At 40.4% G+C, this 25,161-nt stretch overlaps 2 protein-coding genes across 13 annotated transcripts in view; both read left to right on the top strand.

Moving 5' to 3' along the window:
• Positions 1-18,749, top strand: part of hspg2 (heparan sulfate proteoglycan 2) — an 89,870-nt gene extending 71,121 nt beyond the window's left edge. For 7 of the 12 annotated variants that reach the window (XM_035656380.1, XM_035656376.1, XM_035656382.1 and 4 more), the window contains 34 exons: positions 1,621-1,756; positions 2,228-2,379; positions 2,888-3,032; positions 3,583-3,726; positions 4,605-4,739; positions 4,896-5,077; positions 5,193-5,388; positions 5,555-5,734; positions 5,866-6,126; positions 6,317-6,479; positions 6,795-6,892; positions 6,987-7,253; positions 7,389-7,501; positions 7,652-7,799; positions 7,927-8,043; positions 8,249-8,266; positions 9,523-9,607; positions 9,692-9,836; positions 9,944-10,046; positions 10,147-10,256; positions 10,350-10,458; positions 10,619-10,717; positions 10,840-11,061; positions 11,257-11,501; positions 11,591-11,762; positions 12,018-12,140; positions 12,540-12,596; positions 14,161-14,236; positions 14,341-14,419; positions 14,796-14,843; positions 15,192-15,262; positions 15,370-15,453; positions 15,556-15,659; positions 16,130-18,749. In XM_035656380.1, coding sequence (XP_035512273.1) covers positions 1,621-1,756; positions 2,228-2,379; positions 2,888-3,032; positions 3,583-3,726; positions 4,605-4,739; positions 4,896-5,077; positions 5,193-5,388; positions 5,555-5,734; positions 5,866-6,126; positions 6,317-6,479; positions 6,795-6,892; positions 6,987-7,253; positions 7,389-7,501; positions 7,652-7,799; positions 7,927-8,043; positions 8,249-8,266; positions 9,523-9,607; positions 9,692-9,836; positions 9,944-10,046; positions 10,147-10,256; positions 10,350-10,458; positions 10,619-10,717; positions 10,840-11,061; positions 11,257-11,501; positions 11,591-11,762; positions 12,018-12,140; positions 12,540-12,596; positions 14,161-14,236; positions 14,341-14,419; positions 14,796-14,843; positions 15,192-15,262; positions 15,370-15,453; positions 15,556-15,659; positions 16,130-16,302 — 4,560 coding nt within the window. In that variant the 3' untranslated portion in view covers positions 16,303-18,749. The remainder of the gene's footprint in view (positions 1-1,620; positions 1,757-2,227; positions 2,380-2,887; positions 3,033-3,582; positions 3,727-4,604; positions 4,740-4,895; positions 5,078-5,192; positions 5,389-5,554; positions 5,735-5,865; positions 6,127-6,316; positions 6,480-6,794; positions 6,893-6,986; positions 7,254-7,388; positions 7,502-7,651; positions 7,800-7,926; positions 8,044-8,248; positions 8,267-9,522; positions 9,608-9,691; positions 9,837-9,943; positions 10,047-10,146; positions 10,257-10,349; positions 10,459-10,618; positions 10,718-10,839; positions 11,062-11,256; positions 11,502-11,590; positions 11,763-12,017; positions 12,141-12,539; positions 12,597-14,160; positions 14,237-14,340; positions 14,420-14,795; positions 14,844-15,191; positions 15,263-15,369; positions 15,454-15,555; positions 15,660-16,129) is intronic. The other 5 variants (XM_035656373.1, XM_035656374.1, XM_035656378.1 and 2 more) reach the window with 5 other exon arrangements.
• Positions 18,750-21,465: 2,716 nt separating this feature from the next.
• si:dkey-205h13.2 lies at positions 21,466-25,141 on the top strand. The gene is made up of 11 exons (XM_035657180.1): positions 21,466-21,587; positions 21,678-21,708; positions 21,799-21,828; positions 21,921-22,092; positions 22,804-22,904; positions 23,036-23,207; positions 23,302-23,405; positions 23,769-23,949; positions 24,052-24,155; positions 24,382-24,553; positions 24,844-25,141. Exons 1-11 carry the CDS (start codon positions 21,573-21,575, stop codon positions 24,980-24,982), a joined length of 1,221 nt encoding a protein of 406 aa, XP_035513073.1. The 5' UTR covers positions 21,466-21,572; the 3' UTR covers positions 24,983-25,141.
• Positions 25,142-25,161: the final 20 nt, after the last annotated feature.

Genomic DNA, 25,161 nt, shown 5'->3' with positions numbered 1-25,161 from the left:
GTCCGCTGTCTGTCTGTCCTGTCTCGTAGTTCACATACATTGTCCTCTACTGACCTCGTCTTCACACATTGTCGACTAAGTGCATGATCAAATGTGTCCTTGATTCACACCTTGTAAATCCTGTTAATTTACCACAGCTGCTCATTAAGTCCCTTTAGAGCTGATGCCAAATACATTAAAACCAAATAGCCTGAGTCTGGTTGACTTCTTAATGTACTTGCATGCAGTACATGTTTTTATGTTGCGTTTTATTAATTAAAGTGTTCCATAGTCTTTCGTTTTGTACTGTCCACATCATACCATCGCTGACATGTTTGGGCTCTCAGCACCCAGTTGATGCTCATCATTCCATTGAGTGTATTAACAGGACTAAATATACAGTAGGTACTGTAGGTATTTCAGACATATTTTGCTCAGTGCCAGGCACAGCCCGCTGCCCCCCTGCCCAAAGGGGTATTGTGTTAGTCTGGTTTCTGCACAGCCCTCCTCGGCTCGTTTAGGGCTCCGGGGCCTGTTTAGTTCTGCCTCAGAGAGCCACTGCGTTGTGTCAGCCTTTCCCAGGGGGAGCTGGGCTCTGCCGTGCGACCACGCAGAAATTCTGTATGCTCTAGCAAACGGCTTGCTTTGAAAACTCGTCAATGGGTTCAGACACACATTGAGCCGAGGCCCGCCTCAGCCACTGCTCGGTTTAGCCTCCCTCATGGTTGAATGGGCTGGAGCTAAGCAGCTTTGTCCATGGATGCCCCAACACCCCCCGGATACAGTAATCCCAACCCAGACCCTCCCCTCCTGATTCCCCTCCCCTCTGAGGTGTTTCCAAACTTTATGAAAGCTCATTTTCAGCCTTGCTGGGTCTCTGACTGCCATGTGGAGTAGTGTACAAACAAGTCATGTTGTTGATTGCTCATGAGCCAGAAAGTCATGAGGGTTCTGAGAGTGTTGAAAGTTCAGGTTTTGGTTCTTACTCAGTATTTGCTCTCAGATATTTAATAATGGATTTTAACTTCCAGGGCACTGGTTAGTGATTATTCACTGATCTTGCTCTTAAGAACTGCTTTGCAATGCTTATCGAGTAACCTCAAATCAATGTATCACATCATCTCCTAATCTTCATCATTTTGAAAATATCAATCATGAATCTTTTTTTAGAAAAAAGATAATACTAAATTTAATTACCACTGATCATGACATATTAACAAATCATAACCCCACCAATCATTGTATAAATGTTGGCACTACTTCGTACACAAATTCATGTACAAAGTACAGTGTCATAGAAATCATAAACCAAAATCCATTCACAGAAAGAATGAACTGTAGCAATAACAACTCTTGTCTTGTCTTAAAGATCTACGCTGTAGTGCTTTTGTGTCGCTATTAGCTAGTATTGTCATAGTGTCAGCAATGTCATATTTGTGTAGTTTCAAGGGACATGAGTCAGGTAAGTGATGTGCTTTGTCTTCAATAAACTGTATGAGTTATGTGTGTTTTTATACTGTACATATTAATAAAATCATATCTTTGAAATGTAATGCACAGCAATTTGTATCAAGAAAGCCACAAGGTGGTGTATTTAAGATAAGTATCTAATCTCGTCACTTATTGGTGTGTCTTCTCCAGGCCCGCATGGACCGCACAGACATTGGCACTCTGCTCATCCCCAACATCAAGATGTCCGACTCAGGCACTTACATGTGTGTTGGTAGCAACAGCATTGGCTCAAATAGTGCTCCCATTAAAGTCACTGTGTTCAAAGGTGAGCTCTCACAGAAGTCAAATGGAATCATCCCACCGCAGATGTTTGGTTTGGATAAATAAAACACGGCAATGATAATATTAATAGATAGATATGAACATACATACACATACAGGTGCAGTAGCCATTTACAAACGACTTGTTCCTTTTCTGGAGAAGTTTGGCATTATGACAATGGAGGTTATATTAAAATAAAACTTCCCTCCCATCCAGAAAAGCCATAACCTTCCCCCTCCATGCTTTCCCCTTATCTACCAATATCCCCCCTCCTTAAGGTCACCCAGCAACTGAGAAACACAATAACATGAACAGTAGTTTCACAGTAATAATGACCAGAGCATTTATCACTTTATAATACACCACAAAAAAGGAAAGAAATAAACAATCAGTACTTCCTGTAAAGTCATAAGATTCAGAGTGAATCTTTTACAGGAAAAACATTATGAGGTGCATCTGTTTGTATTTGTGCAGCAGACCATAGCTCCTCAGTGGTCAGCATCCAGCCATCTATAGCTGATGTCCAAGAGGGCCAGAATCTGGAGCTCAACTGTTTTGCCCCTGGAAATCCTCCTCCCCAAGTCACCTGGACAAGAGCCAGTGGACGCCTCTCCTCCAACCACCAGGTAATCACACTAAGATGTGAAGGTGAAATCATTTTGCCCCCATTTGATCAGACATCTGTCTTAAATGTTGGTAAAGATAATTTCTCGATCTTTGAATGTGATGCAGCAGACAAAAACTTTTCCAGACCCCTCAAAATTTTGGTCATTTGGGTCACAATCGCTGCCATTACAGTTTGAAGCTCTTTAGCATATGAACCTAGACATTAATAGGATTATTGCTATTCCAATGTGTGGTTTGAATTCTTCTTTACATGTGTTGATTTAGACTAGATAATTCCTAAAATTCATTTTTGTGCAGCATTTCCCCCCCACCATTTTAATATTAAATCCTATATTCATATAGATTTCATGGGCAATATTGGGAAATATCAGTATTATATAGTATTATATGCCAGTAATAGTAGCAGTAGAGGTGATAGGAGTATAAATGTGTAAAGTATAAAGTATAATGATGATTTTACTTGTAAGATGAGCTGAAGATTCTCCATTCCTTGTCTGCTGTGTGCAGGTTCTGGGCAGTCAGCTGCGTATCCTGTCAGCCACTCCAGAGGACTCAGGGGAGTATGTCTGTCGGGTTCAGGGCAACACTGGGAACACAGGATCTCACGTCCACCAGGCCTCTGTCTCAGTGTCTGTTACTTCATCTTCTTCACGTAAGTTTAGGACTCATACAGGTGGCATATTAACTGACATTGCAGACAGATCAAAAAAGTATTTTTCATATCAAAACCGAATAATAAAATAGATTTTGATATTTGCTCATTTTTCAAATGTTCCCGCTATTCTTTTACTGTGCTTGATGCCCGTCTGATTAGACAGTCATTACTGTCTAACCAAGGAAATTACAGTTGATGGCAGCATCAGTCAGAGGCTGGGAAAAACACATTAAGGGCAGGGCATTACATGGCAGGGTGTTGTTCTCAGACTAACACTGCCTCACTTCATGAATGAACTTTCCAGTCGTACTTTCCAGTGGAGCCCAACGTGACCTCAGATTGAATGATTTTCCTCGCTACTGTCCCATGATCTAATCCTCTTTCACTCCTTCCTGGACTTCTGCCAGTGAAGCCCATAGCCACATTGAATAGTAATTTGTTACTTCAGGTTTCTGTGAATAATAAGTCAGCTAAATGAAGTGAGATCATGAAAAGTAATGTTCAAATAGAATCTGTCCGGATCCCAAACCGCTGGTTTCTGCTGCAGGTCTTCAGAGTCCAATCATCGCCATTGAGCCCCACAGTGCTGCGGTGCGCGTAGGGGAGTCTGCCAGCTTCAGGTGCAGGGTGTACAGCGGAGCCCAGCCTGTTAGACTGGAGTGGAAACTGGCCAACAACCAGCCGCTGCCAGGTAATAACCACACACACATTGAGGAATAAACCTGCTTAATGAGTTCTGATTTTATGATGTCATTATTTACAAGCATTTACAGCTGCAACCCACCCATGAATTACTCCTCTGTTACTTCATTTAATTTAAAACTCTTTTTTGTTCCTTTTCTTTAGACATTGAGGTTTTTGCATTTCTAAAAGATTTAGCCTACTAAGAGTTACTGACATGATGGTTTTTTGAGACTTTGCTTCTATCAGTGCTTTGTGGAGTGTATTCAGTAAATAAATTAAATCTGTGTCTTGTATCCAGTAATTTCTTCCGGTCTACTTTGACCTCTGTTTACAGTTTTTATAAAAGAGTGAAAATACGTTTGACTTAGCTAGACTACTCATACACACTCCCACAAGATTTCTTTAGCTGTAGATATTTTACCCCTAGTTATGAATATCTGCAAGGGGGTGTCTTAGACCCTAGGTTGAGAACTACTCAACATGTCTTACAGGGCTACCCCAGTGATTTAGTTTTGCTCTCCCATAAAATTGGGGGACTGACAAGAGACAAATTAAACCTCCAAAAACTCTGCATCATACGCTTCTCATAATGCAACTAAAAAGCATCTGTCATTAAATACCCTGCCTTCGAAATGCCCACTTCAGTTTAAATGTAGACTTTTCGTTAAACCAATTTAAGTCTGAAGCCCAAGCTGGGAATCTTTATGACAGGGTTATATTAAAACTTTAGAAAGTGAGGTATAGAAGACATTATACAACTGTTTACACAGGCTTAATAGTGCTAACCATGATAAGTGAACACAATTTCATATATAGAATTGGTGGACCTTTAAATTGCGGCCTCTACAGCCGATTTAATGTTTAATTTTCTCCTTGTTTCTGCAGATAATGTTAAAGTTGGCCCAGATGGTTCGGTTATTACCATTGTCTCTGTCCGCCCTATGAACCATGGTGCCTACCGTTGTGTGGCTAGCAACCCGTTCGGCATCACCCACACCATCGTGTCTTTGATTGTCAAAGGTAAGCTACAAACAAGAACACATTCATACATTCATTTTTGCTACAGAAGGACTTTTCACATTTCAGTCCTCACACCCCCACCCCAAACCTGTAAATTAAGGGTTCCCTCTAGTGGCTCATCAGATAGAGAGCCATACCTGTATTTTGTGCCCTCAGAGTCTCCTGTGGCCACCGTCACTCCTGCTGGACCTGTGAGTGTCAGGGTGGGAGAGCCCATTAACCTGGAATGCCAGGCGTCAGGAGAGCCCCGCCCCACCGTCTCATGGCACAGGCTGGACAGCAACCGCAAGACCATGCTGAGCAGCCCTGTACCCATGGAGTCCAACGCAGTCATGCAGGTAAATACATCTGACAACACTGTCAACAACTGAAGAACAGTTTCAGTTATTTGAAATCAGCTTTGTTTGGAAACTCCATGTATTTGTATGTTGAGGCAAATCCATTTTTCTTCAGATACTAGTAGCACGTCCGGAGGACAGTGGCACGTATGTATGCACAGCTCGCAACAATGAGGGCACTACTGAGACCAAGGTGGAGGTCACGGTTGAAGGAGGTTCTCAAGTGCCCACAGTGCCATGGGCCTTTGTTACTGAACCGCTGATGGTTATGGTGGAGGGACAGACTGCAACACTGCGCTGTGAGGCCCAAGGTAATGATGGCTCATTTATACCACTGGAATTCATTTGAGGCTTTTTCTTTCTGTCCTGTTTGTGTGTGGCACTTTTTATGTTGCAGGACTTTACCAAAGACTGTCCAAAAACCCCTGTACAAACTTTTTTTAAATTAATGTTTTGATCTGCTATTTGCCTTTCTAGGTTTCCCGTCCCCGACGATCACCTGGTCCAAGCTGCGCTCTCCTCTGCCTTGGAGACACAAGGTGGTGAACAACAGCCTGGTGCTGCCCAACGTGGGTCGCCAAGACTCTGGAGAATACATCTGCAGTGCCACCAACAACATGGGCAACACTGAAGTCACCATCATGCTCGATGTAGAGAGTGAGTGTTTGTTGTCATTTTATTTGAAAGTATTCATCGACTGGATCTAGAATGGATGATAGACGACAGTGACTAGAAATTCCTAATATGTCTTGTTTTGCAATTATATCTCTTTTTTATCTTCTCTCTAGCTCCTCCCTATGCCACTTCTATGCCTGATGACGTGGCTGTCCGGGTAGGGGAGGTGATCAGGTTGCAGTGCCTGGCTCATGGCACTCCTCCTCTGACCTACACTTGGGCCAAACTTGATGGAAACCTGCCCCCGAGGGCCCAGGTTAGCGGAGGGGATCTTCAGATCAACCTGGCCACTGCTGAGGATGCTGGGAGTTACAAGTGCGTGGCCAGCAACAAAGTGGGCAACAGCGAAGTGGTCGCTAAAGTCACAGTCAGATGTAAGTTTGCTGATAATGTAATAATCTGACAAGGTTTTACATGTTCTAAATAATTAAAATCTCGATGTAGATAGTTAGCACATGTTTAGGAACAGGAACAGGAAGATTAGAATTGAAAAAAGATGTGTAGTAGTGATAATCTTTTACCACATCAAGACCTAAATCATGTCTCTATCCTTCCAATCTGTAGCTCCCTTGGCAGTGCGTGTATCACCCCAGGTGGAAGTAAAGGCCCAGGGAAGCGCTGTGGAGTTCACTTGCTCCGCAGCAGGTGGTATAGACACCAAAATCGAGTGGCTGAAGGAAGGAGGAGCTCTTCCACCCAACCACCACGTCAAGGATGGGGTGCTCAGGTGACTCATACACACCATATGTATGGATATGATGTTAAATTAACTGCAATTTTCCACATTTTACCCATTAACAAGTATTTATAGCTGAGCCTTTTCAACATATTTGTTATATATATATATATTCTTGGTGCTCTAGCAAGTATTTAAAGCAGCATTAATGTGTTTTAATACTTGATGGGCAATAAAGGCAGAGATCAATAGACTATATAAGAATGAATTCATTGTCTTTTCATGGGAATTGATGACAGTAAGATCTTTTCTGGTAAAAACCATACTGTGGCTTGTTTTCATGTGTGTAATTATTTTTTTATGCAGGATTGAGAACCTTGAGCAGAGCAATGAAGGTGTTTATATCTGCAGAGCCAGCAGTGGGTATGGTCAGGCTCAAGACACTGCCAGGTTGACCATCCAAGGTTTGTTACGATCCCAGCAAATACATTAGTATACACCCTGCTACATCAAAGCCAAATTTAACGTGTCACTTCTCTGCTCTTTTCTTTTCAACAGCCCTGCCGAAGGTGATGATCAATGTGCGTACCTCAGTGCAGACTGTGATGATAGGAAACTCAGTAGAGTTTGAGTGCCAGGCTGTTGGTGACCCAGAGCCCACGGTTCAGTGGAGTAAAGTCGGTGGGTCTCTGCCCGCTCATATCATGGTGAAGGGTGGCATGCTGAAGATCGAGCAGGTGACGGAGGCCGATGCCGGGCAGTACCGCTGTACGGCCACCAACGACGTAGGCTCAGTGCAGTCCCAGGTGGTCCTTAACGTCCAGTGTGAGTGCACAGAAAACACCACATTAAGTTCCCTCCATCACACTTGCAGAAATGCATGTACACACACTGCTGCCATATGTTGGCAATTAAGCTGTTAACACCAGCCTCATTGAAATCCTTTGCCTGTTTGCACAGCCCTTCCTCAAATTGCTGCGCTGCCTGAAACTAAGGAGGTGACAGTTGGGTCTGATGCAGTCATGCCCTGTGTGGCTTCAGGATACCCTGTACCTGAGATCAAATGGTCCAAGGTAACCAAGATATTATTGTTGTTCAATAAACTTAATCTTCAAGAGGACGTTTGTATGGCCTCCTTTTAATACTCTATGATGTCTGTAGTCTAAATGCCAACTCATCTGGCTTGAAGAGAGTAACTTTTTTATTACTGTTTATGTATCCAGCTGGATGGAGAGCTTCCTCCTAAGTGTTTCCAAGAAGTCAATGTGCTGACAGTTCCTGGGGTGACCCATGAGGATTCTGGGACATATGTCTGCACCGCCTCTAACAAACAGGGAAAAGTGGAAGCCTTTACTACACTTGAAGTCCACGGTTAGTCTGCAGAGTGGGGAGTACTGTAGGAAGGGATGTTAATAAATAAAAGAAAAGTATAAAGTAGTATACTGTATAAACTGTATAGTTATCTATATCTAACTATGAGATTAATTCGCTTTTTCAGAGAGAGTGATGCCATACTTTGCCCAGCAACCCTCGTCCTACCTTACCCTGCCCACCATCAAAAATGCCTACAAGGCTTTCAGCATTAAGATCAACTTTAGACCCGATAATGTTGATGGTAAGGAAGTGCAACTCTAAATTAGCTTGACAGTTAAATTGTATAATGTATTATTTTACACTGTTTTCTTGTTGAATATTGCAGCGTGAAAATGTTTTTTGCTTTTTGTACTATGTTTGTTATATTTCCTCATGTATAATTTCACTGCGTCTTCTGTCCCTTCCCTCTCTCCCTCACCTCTTCCTCTCACCCACGTGGTGGGAAGGTCTCATATTGTACGCTGGTGAGTCTCAGTGCTTGAGATCCTCAGGAACTCAAGAGTGATGTTGGCAGTTCTGCTTCTTGGCTCCATCATATTTTCACATAATGCATCCAGCTCAGAGCTGATTTAGAGGCTGTGAAAGAGATGCCAGATGGTGCATGGCCTATGTTTTCGTACAGGCTTTCCCTCATGATCACAAAGCCACTTCTAGGTGTATTACAGTCATCAGCATAATAATAGCTTTTTACAATTCCACTTTTACATGCCAGTCTACTTCGCCATCTTCTATACCACCTACATAGCAGCTCTGCTGTTCAAAATCACAGTCTTTATATGGTTGAACTGTATAAATACAGTGCTACACATGTTTCTGTAGGTGTTGTTGTTTCACTGCAGTTCTGAAAATAAAGAGGGCTACAGTTAAATTTGCAAGAACTTATATGGTTTCTTTGAATCTACCGACAGTGCTCTGTAATGACATGGCAGCAAAAAGAATAGACATTACAGTGAAATGTTTGTTAAATCAAAGGAAAATATATGGCTCTTATTCTCTTTATATTGACTGACAAAGTATGTGTTTAGCAACAAACAAGCTAAAAATGAATCACAAACGATATTTGAACACATTGTTTAAAGGTGTGATATAAGTATCTACAGCATAATATGATCATAATAGATAATGGATGACTCCTTTTCACAACTATCAGAGATGGTATAGCTAGATGTGTGAGAGGGCATGCTCCCACTTCCTGTGAGCCTCTGTAGCTCATTCAAAGCATGTGTTCCCAGCATGTGGAGACAAACAAAAGAGGACTGGCAGTATGGTGTGACTGGTTGCACTTGGCAGCCCAGTGATGCCCAGATAAGATGGCAGGTTATAACATGGCTTTGGTTGGCTTTATCTTGCCTCCCCATGGCATGCTGCTTTACCATCCAGCTTTCAAAGAGTTTACCTTCTGTGTGAATGGATCTATTCCAAACAATATCCATCCTAACAAGTCCCTTACTCTTATTTGGTATAAAATCTTTTTTAAAATCAAGATTTTGCAGAAACAAATGGCATTATTTTGAGACAAAGCTGAAAAAGGATATTGTTTCATCATTGACTCAAGGAAATTCTTGAAAGAACATAATGTGCATTACAAATACTGTAAGATTCCATTTGTTTAAATAAATCAGCTAGATTTATGGACTTATTAAGATGGATATCATTGTTGGGGAATGCACTGAGGATTAAGTTTTTACTAGTACTCACTCACCCTGTATTTGTGGTGTAGGTATGATCCTCTACAATGGCCAAAGAAGGACCACAGGAGCAGACTTTATCTCTCTGGGGCTAGTGGGCGGCCGCTTAGAGTTCAGGTAAGTTTACACTGATATTTCTGCTAATTAATTTAAAACACAGCTTGATGATCTTGTCGGTAATCACCTGCTATATTGACTCAGGTTTGACGTGGGCTCCGGCATGGCCACCATACGTGACCCCAACCCTGTCAAACTGGGAGAGTTTCACACAGTTGAGCTGTATCGCAACCACACCTTGGGCTACATCATTGTAGACGGAGGGGAGCCCATCAACGGCAGCTCACAGGTACTTCTGTCAATGTTAATGTAACTCCTATTGTCACATACGCATATGTATTTTAATTTGTTTATGCCAGTTGATATGTTCCATAAATGTATATTTTCTCTTCTCAGGGCAAGTTCCAGGGCCTGGATCTGAATGAGGAGCTGCATGTGGGTGGTTACCCCAACTTCACAGTCCTCGCCAAAACTGCTGGCATTAAGACTGGTTTTGTTGGTAAGACATCTCTGTTTAGACCTTGACAGGAAATATACGATGAAGAGAAAAGGTGTTCTTGGTGTGAAGACTCATCCTTGTTGATATTTCTTGTATGCAGGCTGTATCCGTCAGCTGGTTATCCAAGGTGATGAAGTCATCTTCAAAGACCTTGACCGCAGCTCTACTGGTGTCACAAACTGTCCCACCTGCAAAGACCAGCCATGCCAGGTCAGCTGCATCCATCCACATGATGTATTTGTAGTATTGGTCTTGTGTTTAATCCCATAATTAATACATATTTTCTTACATGTCATCATTCAGAATGAAGGGAGGTGTGAGGACTCAGATGCCAGCTTGTATAAGTGCAGCTGCCCGAGAGGATTCACAGGCAGCAACTGCCAGCACCATTCATCCCTGCACTGTCACTCAGGTACGATCTCCACCTGACCACACAAATATATATATATAGTGTGTATCATAGTACCTGGGTGCTGCTATCAACTCTATCACTATGCACATTTAACAGTGCAATGTTATACTAGTAAATAAATATTGTTTTATGTATCTGTTTGTGATCTGAACTCCCACAGAGGCCTGCGGACCAGATGCCACTTGCATCAACCGCGCAAATGGCCTTGGCTATGACTGCCGCTGCCATCTTGGCAAGTCTGGAAACAAATGCATGGATGGTAAGACAGGAAATTAATCTCATCTCCCATTAAGACATTAAGTATTTTTAGGAATATATACAATGCTGGTATAGATAATTTTCATGTGTAATGAAATATCCATTTTACTTCACTTTCACCAGGGGAATTGGTGACCACTCCACTGTTTGATGGTGAGGAATCATACATAGCCTATCCTCCACTGACCAACATCCATGATGACCTGCGTGTTGAGCTGGAGTTCAAGCCCCTGGAAAGAGATGGCCTGATGTTCTTCTGTGGAGGGAAGAAAATGAAGGTGGAGGACTTTGTCGCCATCTCCATGGTGGAAGGACATGTAGAGTTCAGATATGAACTGGGCACAGGTAAATTATTAACACAAAGCTATAACATTTTCAGAAAGGCATTCATGTATTTGTCCTTACTGTACTGTATGTGTCTTATAAGTTATAATCTTATAATAAATTATAAAGATTTTTAATGCAGTTAAAGAGACAAAGGAGTTAAGTGAAAGAGGATTCAAATCCCCCACTTCATCCATGTTTATTTTTGATTTTCAGGCCAGGCAATCCTTCTGAGTTCAGAGCCAGTGTCTCTGGGCCAGTGGCACAGAGTTGTGGCCGAGCGAAACAAGAGATCCGGCCACCTGAAGGTGGACCAAGGCCCAGTGGAGAAAAAGATGTCTCCAGGAAAAGCCCAGGGCCTCAATATCCACACCCACATGTACCTGGGAGGAGTCCCCAACATGGAGATCCTGCCTAAGCCTGCCAATGTCAGCGAAATGTTTGAGGGATGTATAGGAGAGGTGAGATCTCTAAGAAAGGAAATAAAACAAAAGTTCACAAACATTTTTCTGTATGTGGTGGCTTAAACTTGTCTGCACCGCCTGCTTAGGTTTCCATCAACAACAAGAAGGTGGATCTGTCCTACAGCTTTACAGAATTCAGATCTATCCGCAAGTGTGTGGACAACAGTCCCTGTGACCGCCGGCCCTGCCTGAATGGTGGTCACTGCATGTCGAGTGCTGAATATGAGTACCAGTGCCTCTGTAAGGACGGATTTGAAGGTTAGTGGCGAAAGTGCTTAAAGTCTTCTAAATGATGTAAAAGACATAGCGTGTTATTATTTGCAACACAGCGCTGGATTCTGGTGCCTAATCTGCACCGCATTTCTGTTTTCTGCCCATTTTTCACTTCACCTTCAATATCTATAACTTTTCTCCATATATTTTCCCCCGGTCCTATGAACTCGCCCTGTCTTTGGTATGAACTTGACTGTCAACCTTTCACCCCTGACCCATACCTGGTATGTGACCCTGCAGGTGAGCGTTGTGAGGTGGTCAAAGACGTGTGCCAGAGCAACTTTCAATGCCAGAATGGCGGCAGCTGTGTCGACGGCAAGTGTGTGTGTACGCCCGGCCACACGGGTCTGAACTGTGAAGAAAGTAAGTATTGACTAGCTACACAAACATGTATACCAAATGTTGTATTGAAATCAAAGCCATAAAAAAAGAACAACATGTGAGGGGAAATGGTTTAATTGTGTTGTTCTATTGTGTTTAATATACAATATTATCTTGAAAACATTCTCCAAATCCCCAAAGCATTTGGCCCCCTGCAGCGCCTATCGCTTACTGCATACACATGCATCCTATAGACAAAGTAGAAATCAAGTAGAAAGAAGACAACCAGAAATGAGTCCATATGACTCACATTCTCCACAGTATGAAGCCCCTCTAACATCAGACAGTTGACTCCCCTGCAGTGCATGCTGGGAGGGTCAACCCTAAGTGATTACGTATGTCTTACCCCTGCACTCTCATGGCTATATCCTGCACACACAGGCCATGTCACCAGCTTGCCCGAGGCCCAGTGGAATTTGGAAGCTAGCGAGGCAAATGGTACAGTATCTCAATATTCAGTCTGCCTGACACGACCGTGACTAACAGGGGCCCGTCTGAGCTCGAGGGGCCCCACGTTCCTTCCAAGCTCAAGCCGAACTGTCTATTGCCTAACACATGTTCGCGCATAAACACAAACCAAACATGCCTCTGTACTCAACTGGCAACTGAGGCTCTTTTCCCCATTGGAAAGTTGGGAGAGGGGAATTCTGCATCTACATCAAAAGGTAATAGGATTGTAGATTGTAGCCGGGAGATCAACTGATTTGTGCTCCCTGTTTTTGGACCCAAATGAAATGTGGAATTCCCCTTGTTTTTGTTTTTCCTTATCATCATGTCTATGCCTGTAAGATGGCTACTCACAACATAAAATCATGTTTCCATCTACCTCAACAATGCTTGTCTATAAACCAAGAAAATACACGAAAATACGTGTCTTTCTCTCTGAAACTGTCTGAGTCAGAACATTAAATCTGCTACACACATTTGCGCTGTTACTAACAACTTCAACTGTCTGTTGAAAGCACAGTGTGTTTGGGTGAGTTGAGATGTATTTCAAGCATATTCTGTACTTAATGCGGTATTCCTGCATGGACCCATGGTGCGTTCAGTTTGATCTCTGTGAAATAACTTTTTCATGTGTTGACTGTCAAATGAGTTTGCATTATGGAGCCTGGTTTGGTCATACTGAAGATTTTTGTTGTTTTCAAAATTGCAGTATTTGCATATTGATTTTGGGCATATAATCAAATTTAGGTTTGTGATATTTTGTTTTATATATGTGTTTAAAGTGGGACTATGTAGCTTTTAAAAGAATAAATAAAATGATCTTCCTGTTACAATTGTAAAGGTGAATTCAATCATAAAATCATTAAATTGCTCATTTCCAGACTCAGGGGTTTTGGTATAGACGTACTTTGTCTGGTATAGCTTCTATTAGCCAATGCTAACAAACCTTACTGGTATTGCGTTGTAACTGACATAACTGAGATCTTCTTTTACTTACTTTTATGCTATATTTCAGCATGTTACAAAATGACAGAAGTAAAACAAGAAGTTAACACATCATATGTATTGAATTTATGAACAGCATGCCAGATACGATTAAATCTCTCTGACATGCTTAAACATAATGACACAGTAGCACAAAAAAGAGTAATAAAGTCAACAAACTAATTCAGTAATATTGCAATATCTATCTAAGTAAGTCAGGCTGTAGCAGAAAGATTCCCTGATAGTATTTAACTGAGCATGAGTGCGTTTTATTGCTTATAAATTCAACTTTTCATTGGTAAGAGGAACAATGTGTTATTTCTTCTTTTAAAAGTTACATAGTCTTTAAGCTTTACACACCCACCAACAAATAAAATACTTTGCTAAGTGATTCAATCTCACTTAAAGAATACCTCTTTGATTACAACTGTTGTATCTAACCAAGTCTTAGCAGGGTTTTCTTCCATGCTTTCGCCACTGGAGGGCACCATAACAGTGAGGATCAAACTTCACAGCAACCTTACTATTATCCAAATGTTGTCTTGATTTGCATTTTCTGTATGTTTTGTAGATTCACCCTATCAGTATGCAGCTCATTTCCACAATGATGGATACATTGGCCTTCCTAAATCCATTTTCCCAAGAAGGTCAGTATAGTCTACTTTTCTACACTGTTTTACTCTCACAGATTATTATTAGAAGTTGATGAAACATGCATCAAGGGAAAAATGATGTATGTTTTATGTTTTAGTGCCCATGATTCACCAGAGACCATCGAGCTGGAGATCAACACTGGCTCCTCTGAGGGCCTGATCTTGTGGCAGGGAGTGGTGAGTCCTGGTCCTGGACTCATCTGTAGGACCAAACCATATAATCCCAACCTTCCCGTCCACTTTTTTCATCCACACCCTAACTTTGCTACTGCATTTCAGCACTCTTAATCATCACCGTTACCTCATCTGTAAAGACGTGACACTCATTAATGTTCTCATAACAGTCAGTGAGTTTTGGACTTGCATGTCAACAGTAATACATCACTGACACAATACTGTATTTTATTGAGCAGCATCGTCATCACAATTCTAATTTATACTCGAGCCACAGAGGCTGTAACATTGCTAGGCATGTTGGCTGTGAGCACGGCTCTGTCTGACACCACTAAATCAATGCATGTTGCTTCTCTAACTCCAACTCCATTTTCTTCAGGAGACCAATGGCGCACGCAATTTGCGAAAGGTGCATGCTAGTAAAAAGGTATCCACTCAAACACAAGACACTCCTTGTTTATTTGGCATGTTTCATAATGTGTGTTTTCCATACATGTATGTATAGTAAAACAATAATGAGATATTTCAGGAGAATCATGTGATTGTGAAAATATCTGTATTGCACAATGTGCATGATGGCGTCTGTTAATATTATTTCGCATGGAAGGTTTTACGTCACACTTATTCAAATACTGTTGGGATCAATCTGTATGCATTGCCTCATGTTTGCTATTATGACTCTTGGTGCGGAAAATGACTGCAGCTGGTCAGTGGTTCACCACATTCAGTCTCACAACCTCTCCTTCCCTTGCTGAATTAACACATTTATTTCCAGGAACACGGAGAACACGGCAAAGGCAAGGACTTCATTAGCCTCGGTCTACAGAATGGACGCCTTGTTTTCAGGTGACTCAGGCCTGTAACCCCGTAGTTCTGTTGAAATCTGGATGAGTAGGATTATTTTCAGCTCATATTAATGTTGCAGTGATACTGATGCTTTGTGTGTTATCCAGTTACCAGTTGGGCAGCGGAGAGGCACAGATCTTGTCCCGGAAGCCCATCAACGATGGGAGATGGCATAAGATCACAGCAGTCAGGTATGATTGATATTATCAACATTATCTGCAATTTTCAGATTTGTCTGTTCAGTGCTTGATATTGAGTTGTGTTCATTTCCTTGTGTTCCTCTTTTCTTGCAGGACTGGAAAAGATGGGTACATCCAGATTGATGGAGGAGCCGCGCTACATGGACAGTCTAAAGGCGGAAGCCTCATGGTCAACACCAAAGGCAGTATATACCTGGGTGAGTGAACTGAAAGTATGGAGCCCCATCACTGACAAGTTAGATATATAACCGTCACCAATGAATAATATTATTGTTTAAATCATCAAATATTATTATTATTATTAGCTTAATAATTTTCTTTTTCTTATCTTTATTTTTTAAGCGTTTATAGTTAAAATATATATATTTTTTTTTTTACTCCTATATTTTATCTTTTATTAGTTAATTTTCTTTTTATGCTCCTTCATTTTCATGTGTCTTTGTTTTGGCTTTTTTTGGTCTTGGGACACACAATCATTTATCTTGTATGATAATTGTTAGATGGGTGTGTCTATGTCTGTCCATAGCTGTGACAGGGTCCAGGGCTAAAACACACTAAACAACAGCTAGCGTTACTAACTACTGCTGCACACCGCTGTAGAATCACTGTATAACCTCAGTCATATAGTTAACAGACACAATTTTTTGTGTGTGTTCTCATGTGACAGGCGGAGCCCCAGACATGGCTGCTATGACAGGAGGGAAGTTTTCGTCGGGAATGACGGGCTGCGTGAGGAACCTGACACTGATGAACGCTCGGCCGGGACAGCAGCCAGCTCAGGCCATCGACCTGCAAGCCCACGCAGCCCGCGGCATCAACGTGCAGCCGTGCTCTTCATAGATCGCAACACACATACACGAACACACATACACAGACACACGCATACACACACAGAGACTATGGAGTGATGTCATACACACAGCAGACTCACACAGAGAGACTTACACACAAAGAGGCTGACACAAACTTGGTGCTTTGCTGCTACCAAAAACAAAACAAAAAAAGATGACACGACAGGATATGTTTCTCTGTGTGCAGTAAAACCAAAAAAGAGAAAAAATGATATTAACAAGTCTTCTCTTCCTCAGTGTTGTATTCTCAATGAAGGACTATTAACACAGGAGAACCAGTACAGTTTACATACTTCCAGCAGTAGTTTTAGCCATGAGAAGAGTAAGAGTAAAACTATTAGGCCTTCTACGATGGGTCAGATCCTATGGAGTTGGAGATGTTTTTACAGCACTGAATTTTTATTTATATACATATGAATATATATATATTATATTTGTGGGGGAAAACATGCAAACTAACCATAACTGCTCTTCAACTTTCCTAGAGTTTATTCTGGGTTCTAATACTGTGTGTCCAGGGCTTTTTATAGGCCTAACTGTATTAATACTTGAAGATGTTTAGGCCTTCTTTCTTCACTTCTGTAGAGGAACCTTTTTTTGTTGTTTTTCTTTTTTTTTGCGCGAGCATGCTTACAGTTTTGTTTTTGGGAGAGGAGCGCACACAGTCACGGTCACATGCAGCTTCAGTACACAACTCAGGTCGTCAAATACAAATTAATAACCGCAATTGTCACGATTTTTGCTTTGCATGTCATTCACAGCACTGTTGTGTCTTCTGTGTCTGTATTTCTTTTTAATGAAAAAGAAAGAAACCTTGGTGCTAATGTCAGACATAAAGATGCAGCACATAGTCGTACGGTTTCCTGTCAGTCACACGTAGAGGTGTCTTTTAGTAATTTGGTTCTTAGATGAATCTAAAACAGTATACACTAGTGTCACATTTGTTGATATGCATGGCATTTGAGGTTGATTTTATAAGAATATGGCATGATTTGTTGCCTCCACAGCCTTATTTGATTGAGTAGATCTCAAAAAACAGTGAATTGAAAAGGGTGTAATTTTTCATGTGTGGTTGTTGAAGATATTGTTTTATGTGTTAAACTATCTGCCAGTCAGGTAGATATCTATATCAATTAAGAATGAGTGTGTATGCTAGTAAATGTGTTGGTTATGTATGTCTCAGCCCCTTCCATTTCTCATAGGTCACTCTACTTTAAGCCCCAGTGTGGAGTCAGGTGTGTGTGTCAGTGTGTGTGTGTGTGTGTCATTATCCATATCCTCAGGAGGATCAACCCAGAACTGCCTCAAGATGTTACTTAATTTTCAGGTTTGGTAGCTTTAGCGACAATTCAGTAAGCTATAAAACTCTGAAGGCTCTGTGGTTCTGTGGGTTGTTTTCTCTGCAGAGGGAGATTCATCAAACAGCAGTAGGACACAGTTGGGATAGTGTTTGGTCATGTGGGAATGCAGTGGAAACCTCCTGCAGGTGCTGTGACCAGTAGTGTAGCTCTAATAAAGCATGCTCGCCCACCTTTAGTCAACCACACCACAAAATCACAACGGCACGATCACTTTGGGGTTCACAAACCTTTTTCTCATTTTTGTAAGCTTAAAATATTTGTATTAATATCCTAAAAATGAGCACTATCCTTTCTCTTAGAGTTGCTTCATTTTTATTTATTTTATGTTTTTTGTTTTTCTTTTCCTCTTTTCCATCGCTTTTGTTTTAAGGCTTGATTCTGCTGTTTTAGAGCAATCACAGAAGCTTGCTATTTTCTTTCCTCTGGTTATTGTGTATTGCCTCCCACATCCCCTCGTTTTTCCCCTCTTGTTTGAGTTTGAATACGGCACCCCGGTAAGTTCTTCAGAAATTCCCATTGTAGTTCCATGAAAGGTTAAGTACCTGACTGCAACTGCCTGGTCAAATGGTTGGAAACTGGTCTTATTATTCACTTGATGAAAAAAGTCTTAGACTCCAAATGCAACAAATAAATTATTTATGTACGCAGAAAGGTGTCATCATGTTTGTTCAAATATGAACATGTGGACTGAAAAGAGCCACTGCTGTGGTCCAGGTTTAGGACACTGAAGCAGAGAATGACGTTCTGCTCTTAAACTGGATTTCCATATATACACTGTACACTCACGCCCAATGCAAAGTCGTCAAGAAACTGCTTTTTGTTTTTTTTAGGCAATTGCAAAATATTAAAGCTGCACTTTTTAGTAATGATGGAAATTTTTATTTTCAAATGTTTTAAACATTTTACTGTTTCACTTCTGAATGGCAGAAAAAAGCAGATAACTCGGTTAAATGAATGAAATTGTACCAGATGGATTATTGTCCCCGTCAGGGCGACTTGACATCCATTTCCAGTGTTGGAAAGACGCTCCCCTTGCCCTTGGTGTTTCTTAATTAAAAACAAAATTCATGTGCTATTTGTAATCTTGTGAGTTTTCTTTTTATTACCTCTGTGTTGCTGTGGTTTGCTCTGTTCTGGGAGGTTTCTCTTTAGGTGGAGTATTTTTGCACCCAATCACTTCATTGTTCCAAAATAATCCATTGTACAGGTAAGCCTTAAACTGGGTCCCTGAACAGAGGCAGATTACACCGCCTATTAAGAAAGTCAAGACCTAATGTTCTCTTGTTAAGGTTACACCAAAATCAGGTTTCTAAAATACACCTGTCCCATGGGTACAGTACTCTCTTCTTACATAGTCTATTGTACTTTATTAAAATTCCTTGGCAAGGGGCGCCTTGATACCTCATCTGGTTGTGCCCTATGTACCATTGCTACAGCAGCTCTGGGTTCAAATCTGACCTGTGGCCCTTTGTTGCGTGTCATTTCCTCTCTCACCCTTTCCCGTTGATCTTCAGCTGTCCTACTCAATAAAGGCAGAAAGCCTAAAAAAAGTTTAAGAAAAGAAAAATGACCTGGGTAATGCATAGACACATAAAATACAATGTCATAACAGTGTCCTACATCAATATACATTATGGACATATTGTACAAGTGATTCATGTCACTCTTCAAAGGTTTTAGAAATATAGTTGTCTGCAGCTGCTCGTAATACAGTGCAAACATTATGTAGAATAGAGTCAAACAATTCATGAACTACTGTTGACATCCTGAAGCAAATGGAACAATGTCAGTCGCAAGGGGGGCAGTTATGTAACCTGAAGAGAGGGACCCCTTCAGGGCCGCAAAGGGTTACCTGGACCTACAGAAACGTGAGGACTAATCATCTTTTAGAGGATGACAAGACAAAGGTGGGTTTGGAGCGGCTCAGCTTTCGCGCTCATTATGTTCGTCATGTAAGAGAGGGCTACTTGTGTTATAAACAATGAACCCCAGATATTGTACATGCCTCACGCATCTGCTAGCCTTCAAAAAGGTGAGGCCTTCTTACGCGTGTAGTTTCTTTCTCATTTGCTTAATTAGAAATGATAAATCATCACTCTCACACAGTGTGTACACAATTAGTCTGACTCATTTAACACATTTCTTGATGATTACATTACAAAATAAATTATTCACTTTTAAGACATTATTAGATACAGATAAAATGCTGGAAAGCTAAAAAATAAGAAGAGTATGCTTTCAGTTTACTTTCAATAAAATTAGTACACTTGGCTTATACTGACAACTATACAAGAAGTATGTTTGGCGTATACTGTACTTGTACTTAATCTTTTCATCGAGACATGGAAAGTATCAGTATTCTTGCCTTATAGGAGAAAGGTTAACTATACTTGGCATATGGTTGTGTTTACTCTTTTGATAAAGTGTCCTATTAAATACTTTTTTTCAAACATATTGGCTTCTTTGAGTTTGAGGTAGTACTCCAGCATATGGTTTACATACTCTCTTATAGATGTACATGTTCAAGTTTACAGTAGTGTGGTTTGGGGTGGAAAGGCTTAGACTAAATAGCATTTGGGCAGAACTGAATCTGACCTTTTATGTACATGGTGTTAACCTACACAGAAACAGCTAATCTTGATTTTATTGATAAATCTTGGAAGGTATGAGGCAGAAAATGTTGAGAAGTAGCCTACAAACTGATTATGGGCAGCAGGGATTGATGCAGGGATCCAAGAAATTCCATTAGACCTTTTATCACATCACAATGAAATCCTGTGGTCACTTAATGAAATAATAATTTTCTTGCCTCTGGATGTGCTGCGTCATGCAGATAACAGTTATTCTACACCAATCCTGGCTACTTTATACTTTTCTTTCACTGACATTTAACAGCAGGGCCTGGGGTTATTTGGTCAACCCCTGAGTTGTTGTCTATGGAAACTCAATAGTCACATTCAACAGATTAGCTTTCATCCGCACTGTACAGGTACAGTTTACCTGCCTAAAGCATAAGAAAGACACACTCTGGGCGGTGACTCTCTGACCTTATGGCAGGGAGACACAAGTCTTCAAGTTTGCTATCAGACAACGGAAACATTAAAGTTAAAATCATTATCATTTCACTTCATAGGTTCCATATTAATCCCTTCAGCACACACAGTACTGAATCCATTAGGTGGCCTAACAGATACTTATATTTGCAAACATGGTTGCAATCGCTCAGCATCGGGAACAAGTCAGAAGCTTCATGAAAAAAGAGAGTAACTAAATATATTGTCTAAAGACAGAAATGAACAAATGTGAACCTATCCGTTCACCTAGTAAAACAAAGTCACATTGATTTGCTCAAAAACCAAGAATTATATTATTAATGAATAAATAAACAGATGCTTTTATGTATAATAGCAAAGAATGAGATGTTGTGTAAAATAAAGTTTATAGGACATGCTGTAGGTTTTTATTTACTTTGGTATCCTGGTGATAGAGATATTTAAAGGCAAGATATGTTTTTGTTAAGATATACAATTTTTGATGCATTTAGGAGGCAGAGACACAATGCCACCATTTCTATGAATAAAATCAACAATCATTTTGCATTTAAACAGAAATTCCATTATGGAAGAAAATGACATTATACAACACTAACAATACACTGATAAGCCACACAACAACACATAACATAGAGGGTTACTTGTTACTGAAAAATAATATTAGGCTCAACCTCTGTGGGAGGAGCAGGAATACAGAGAGATTGACATACAACAGGCTGCTGAATGTTAACAGATTCTTCTTCACATGAGACCAACTCTGAGTAACATCCAAAGGACATTTTATTTTTACTTCACTGGATTTAAAAAAAATATTTTCTCTCCTTAAGATCACTAGAGAGAAAACCATGTCGATCTTTCAGGTACTCTGACTTTATTTCCAACTGATTAAAGTTTCACTAAGGTATTTCATAATAGTGATTTATTTGTCTTCTCTTTGAACTTTATTTTAGAGCTTTGTAATTTGGTGTCTTCTAGTATCAGGTAATTAATTTCTTCTTGCCATGCACACAATAATTTATCAGAAAAAAAACTAAATGTATAACTGATCAAAGACTGATCTTCTTCCCTCAGACCTTCAGATTTTTGCCGCTGCGCTGGAAAGTAAGCCCTGTATTATTGTTTGCCTGAATCAATTGAGAAATTAAGCATTAATGCCCAGCAGATTGTCGAAATCTAACCTTTTCCTCTCGCAGCTTGTAAGACAGCCTGGTTTGATGAAGGGGATCCTTCCACATATGGGGACTCAGAGCTCTTGAGTGACTTGAGAAGGAAGCACTGGACGAAAATCTGCTCCAACCCAGTGGACATGGAGGCTCAGACGGTTGCTGGAGTCAAGTCGCAGTACACCAGGAACACCTTCCACATGTAAAGTCTTAATGTTTCCACTACTGATTTGATGTCAGGGAGATGTTAATGAGGATTTATGATGTGGTGCAAAAGTCAGAGTCAGGAACTCTTTCTTTTCCTCTTTTTATTAATATAGAACAAAACATTTAATCATGTTTTAGAACTAAAACTCTAATTTACAGACGTGCTTTTAATGTATTTTTAAAATAACTAGACTATATTTGTCTCTCAGATATTTACACTTGTATGTTCCTAATACACAATTCGAGTTGGTGCTTGTCTTCACAACAATGTTGTACTGTTGTTAAGATATTGGGTGATATTAGTATATTCCTAAACAACTCGACAAGGACAAAATTAGGTGCAAATATTTTGCTTGTTTAGGTTCATAAAAAATTTTACATTTTTGAGCAGGGCTGGCAAAAGTGGGGCCTGTAGGCCAAAAAGCCATAAGGTTAGATGATGCAGATGTTTCTAGCAATTTTTACATTTTTAAATATCAATAGCTGTTGTGTTTTTGCGAAGTTCGAAAATTACAGGAACTTTGGATAGTAGTGTCATTTTGCATCTTAACAATACAATACAGTAGGTGTTTACTTTTGACCTGCGGCCCACCATTAAGTTTCAGTGTTGCCACTCCAAGGGAATCAATACACACTAACATGAATTACTTTCGAAAATGATCTCAAGCCAAGTGTAATATTAGGATGGAATGATTGTATTTTGCAGTTACAGTGCAGAGGGCCTTTTGTGCCTTAACTCAGAACAGAAATGGAGACAGTGTGACGATTATCAGGTCAAGTTCACCTGCACGGGACAGTTCTGCTCAGGTATGTGGTACAACAAAAAATTATACAATATTATTTCAAGGAGTAATATGTAGGGCTGAGCTCTCTTTTTATTAACAATACATATTAACATGCAGGCAAATCAGGTTTCTTTGATTCCTCTTCATTTATAGAGTGTAGGACGCGCTGGTTTGATCATGATGACCCAACAGGAAATGGAGACTATGAGGTCCTCAGTGACTTCCTAAACATATACCCGAGAGAAATCTGCCCTGAGCCAATAGCCATTGAGGTCCAGACCCTCTTAGGGGAGCCTGCCTCCAACACCTCCGATACTTTTCTAAAGTGAGTGACAACATCAGTCAAAAATTAAAACAAATGGAATTAGTGGGAGGCGCGAGCGACTTCACTCATCACCTTCTTCTCCTTTCTGTTGCAGTTATGATGCCACCTATGGGTTTGCCTGTGTAAATGCAGATCAGGGAAGCAGGACTTGTGAAGATTACAGAGTCAGATTTACCTGTCCAAAAGAGTTCTGTGAAGGTACTTTGTAGGTCTTATCCTTTATAATCCAAAAATATTTATTATAAATATTATATATTCTGCATAATGAGTACTTTTACTTTTGGTGCTTTAAGTATATTGTGATGCTAATACTTTTATACTTCTACTGAAGTAGTAAAGTAAGTAAAAGATCTCAGTACTTCTTCTACCACCGGAATGTAATAACATACTAGTCCAAGGCTAAAATAAAATTTAAATAAGAAAGTAAAAATGTCCCACTCAAAAAAGTTAAACAAAAACAATACCCTCCCTACCAATAATTTTCATACAGTCAAAAAACATTCTTGTTTTTGCTGAAATCCAGTTTTAGCAAAAATGTACTAATGTGTAATTTCCACTCAGTGTCAGAGCAGTGTCGAACTCAGTGGCTGAACAGTGACAACCCGTCAGAGGAGGGTGATGTGGAGTCCATACTTCAGTTACTGACAACTTTCCCGGGTCAAGTCTGTAGAAATCCGATCAGCATTGAGGCCAAGACAGCAAGTGGACTATCTGCCCTACACACTGGAGACACCTACCTGTCGTAAGCATGTGAATTTGTTATCAGATATAGAGGTACGATGTGGCTTTTATTCATTCAACCTTTCATAATAAGTGCTTTATTCTGCTTTTTATTATATTCCAGCTATGATGTTACTTTTGGCTTTGCATGCATCAATAAAGAACAGAGGAGTCAACAATGTGAGGATTATCAAGTGATACTGACCTGTCCCTCAGATTTCTGTCAGGGTAAGTTTTTATACAGGTAGGATTCATTTTGCTACAACTCGCTTGTTTTTATTTTATAAAGGTGTTGATTTTTGAGAAAACATAAAAGAAAAATGCGGATTACAGCAAGATCTTAACAAACATATGAGCCTTATAGATGTATAAAATGATAAAAACAAAAACAAATGAATGAATCTGATGTCAATGTCTTCATATGCCTATTTTGTTTAATGCTTTTCACTGGCAGGTTGTAGGACACGCTGGTTCAACATGGACAATCCGACAGGGCAGGGGGACTATGAGACCCTCCTCCGGGTGCAGCTGATGTATCCCAGTCAGGTCTGCTCCCAGCCTGTGGCCATTGAAGCCGTGACTGTGTCTGGCGTCCCTGCACACAAGACTGGTGATGTCTTTCAAGTGTAAGTTATAGGACAGGCAACAAGACTGAGTGTTAATATATAAATCCAGTTTAGCTTTTGTCAGAGGCTAGCTGTTTGTCCCAGTCTTTATGCTAAGCTAAGCTTGACTGTATAGACATGTAGTATGTCCGTTGTATTTCCCAAAATGTCAAACTATTCTTTTAAATATGTGCTCCACCCATGGATTTTTAGACTGAGATGTTATCTACTTATGGCAAGTGAATTTACATTCATGTGTAAAAAATTAGTGGAGTGCCCCTTTAATAGTTTGCTTATTATATATGTTGCAGATATGACGCTACTCGTGGCTTTTACTGTGTGAATGCTGAGCAGCCCGGTGGAAAACGCTGTGAAGACTACAAGATCCGCTTTACATGCCCACTGGATTTCTGCTCTGTTGTGAACTATCAGTGGTCAACACTTTTTTAGGGGATTTACTGTTGGTGCAGGACATTTAGTAACTGTTAGGACAATACGTTAAATCATCAGCTAACATCATATTTAGTATTTGTTACTGTATAATGTATAATTATTTCCAGACTTGGGGAGTAACGTATTACATGTAACTGAGTACCGTAATCCAGATAACACGAGATAACAATCTTTGT

This window comes from Morone saxatilis, unplaced genomic scaffold (assembly GCF_004916995.1).
Source record: "Morone saxatilis isolate NCDOM2014 unplaced genomic scaffold, NCSU_SB_2.0 Contig15, whole genome shotgun sequence".
In the NCBI taxonomy this organism is placed as follows: domain Eukaryota; kingdom Metazoa; phylum Chordata; class Actinopteri; family Moronidae; genus Morone; species Morone saxatilis.
Note: the sequence above shows the minus strand (reverse complement) of the source record. Positions and strands in the feature narration are given on the sequence as shown.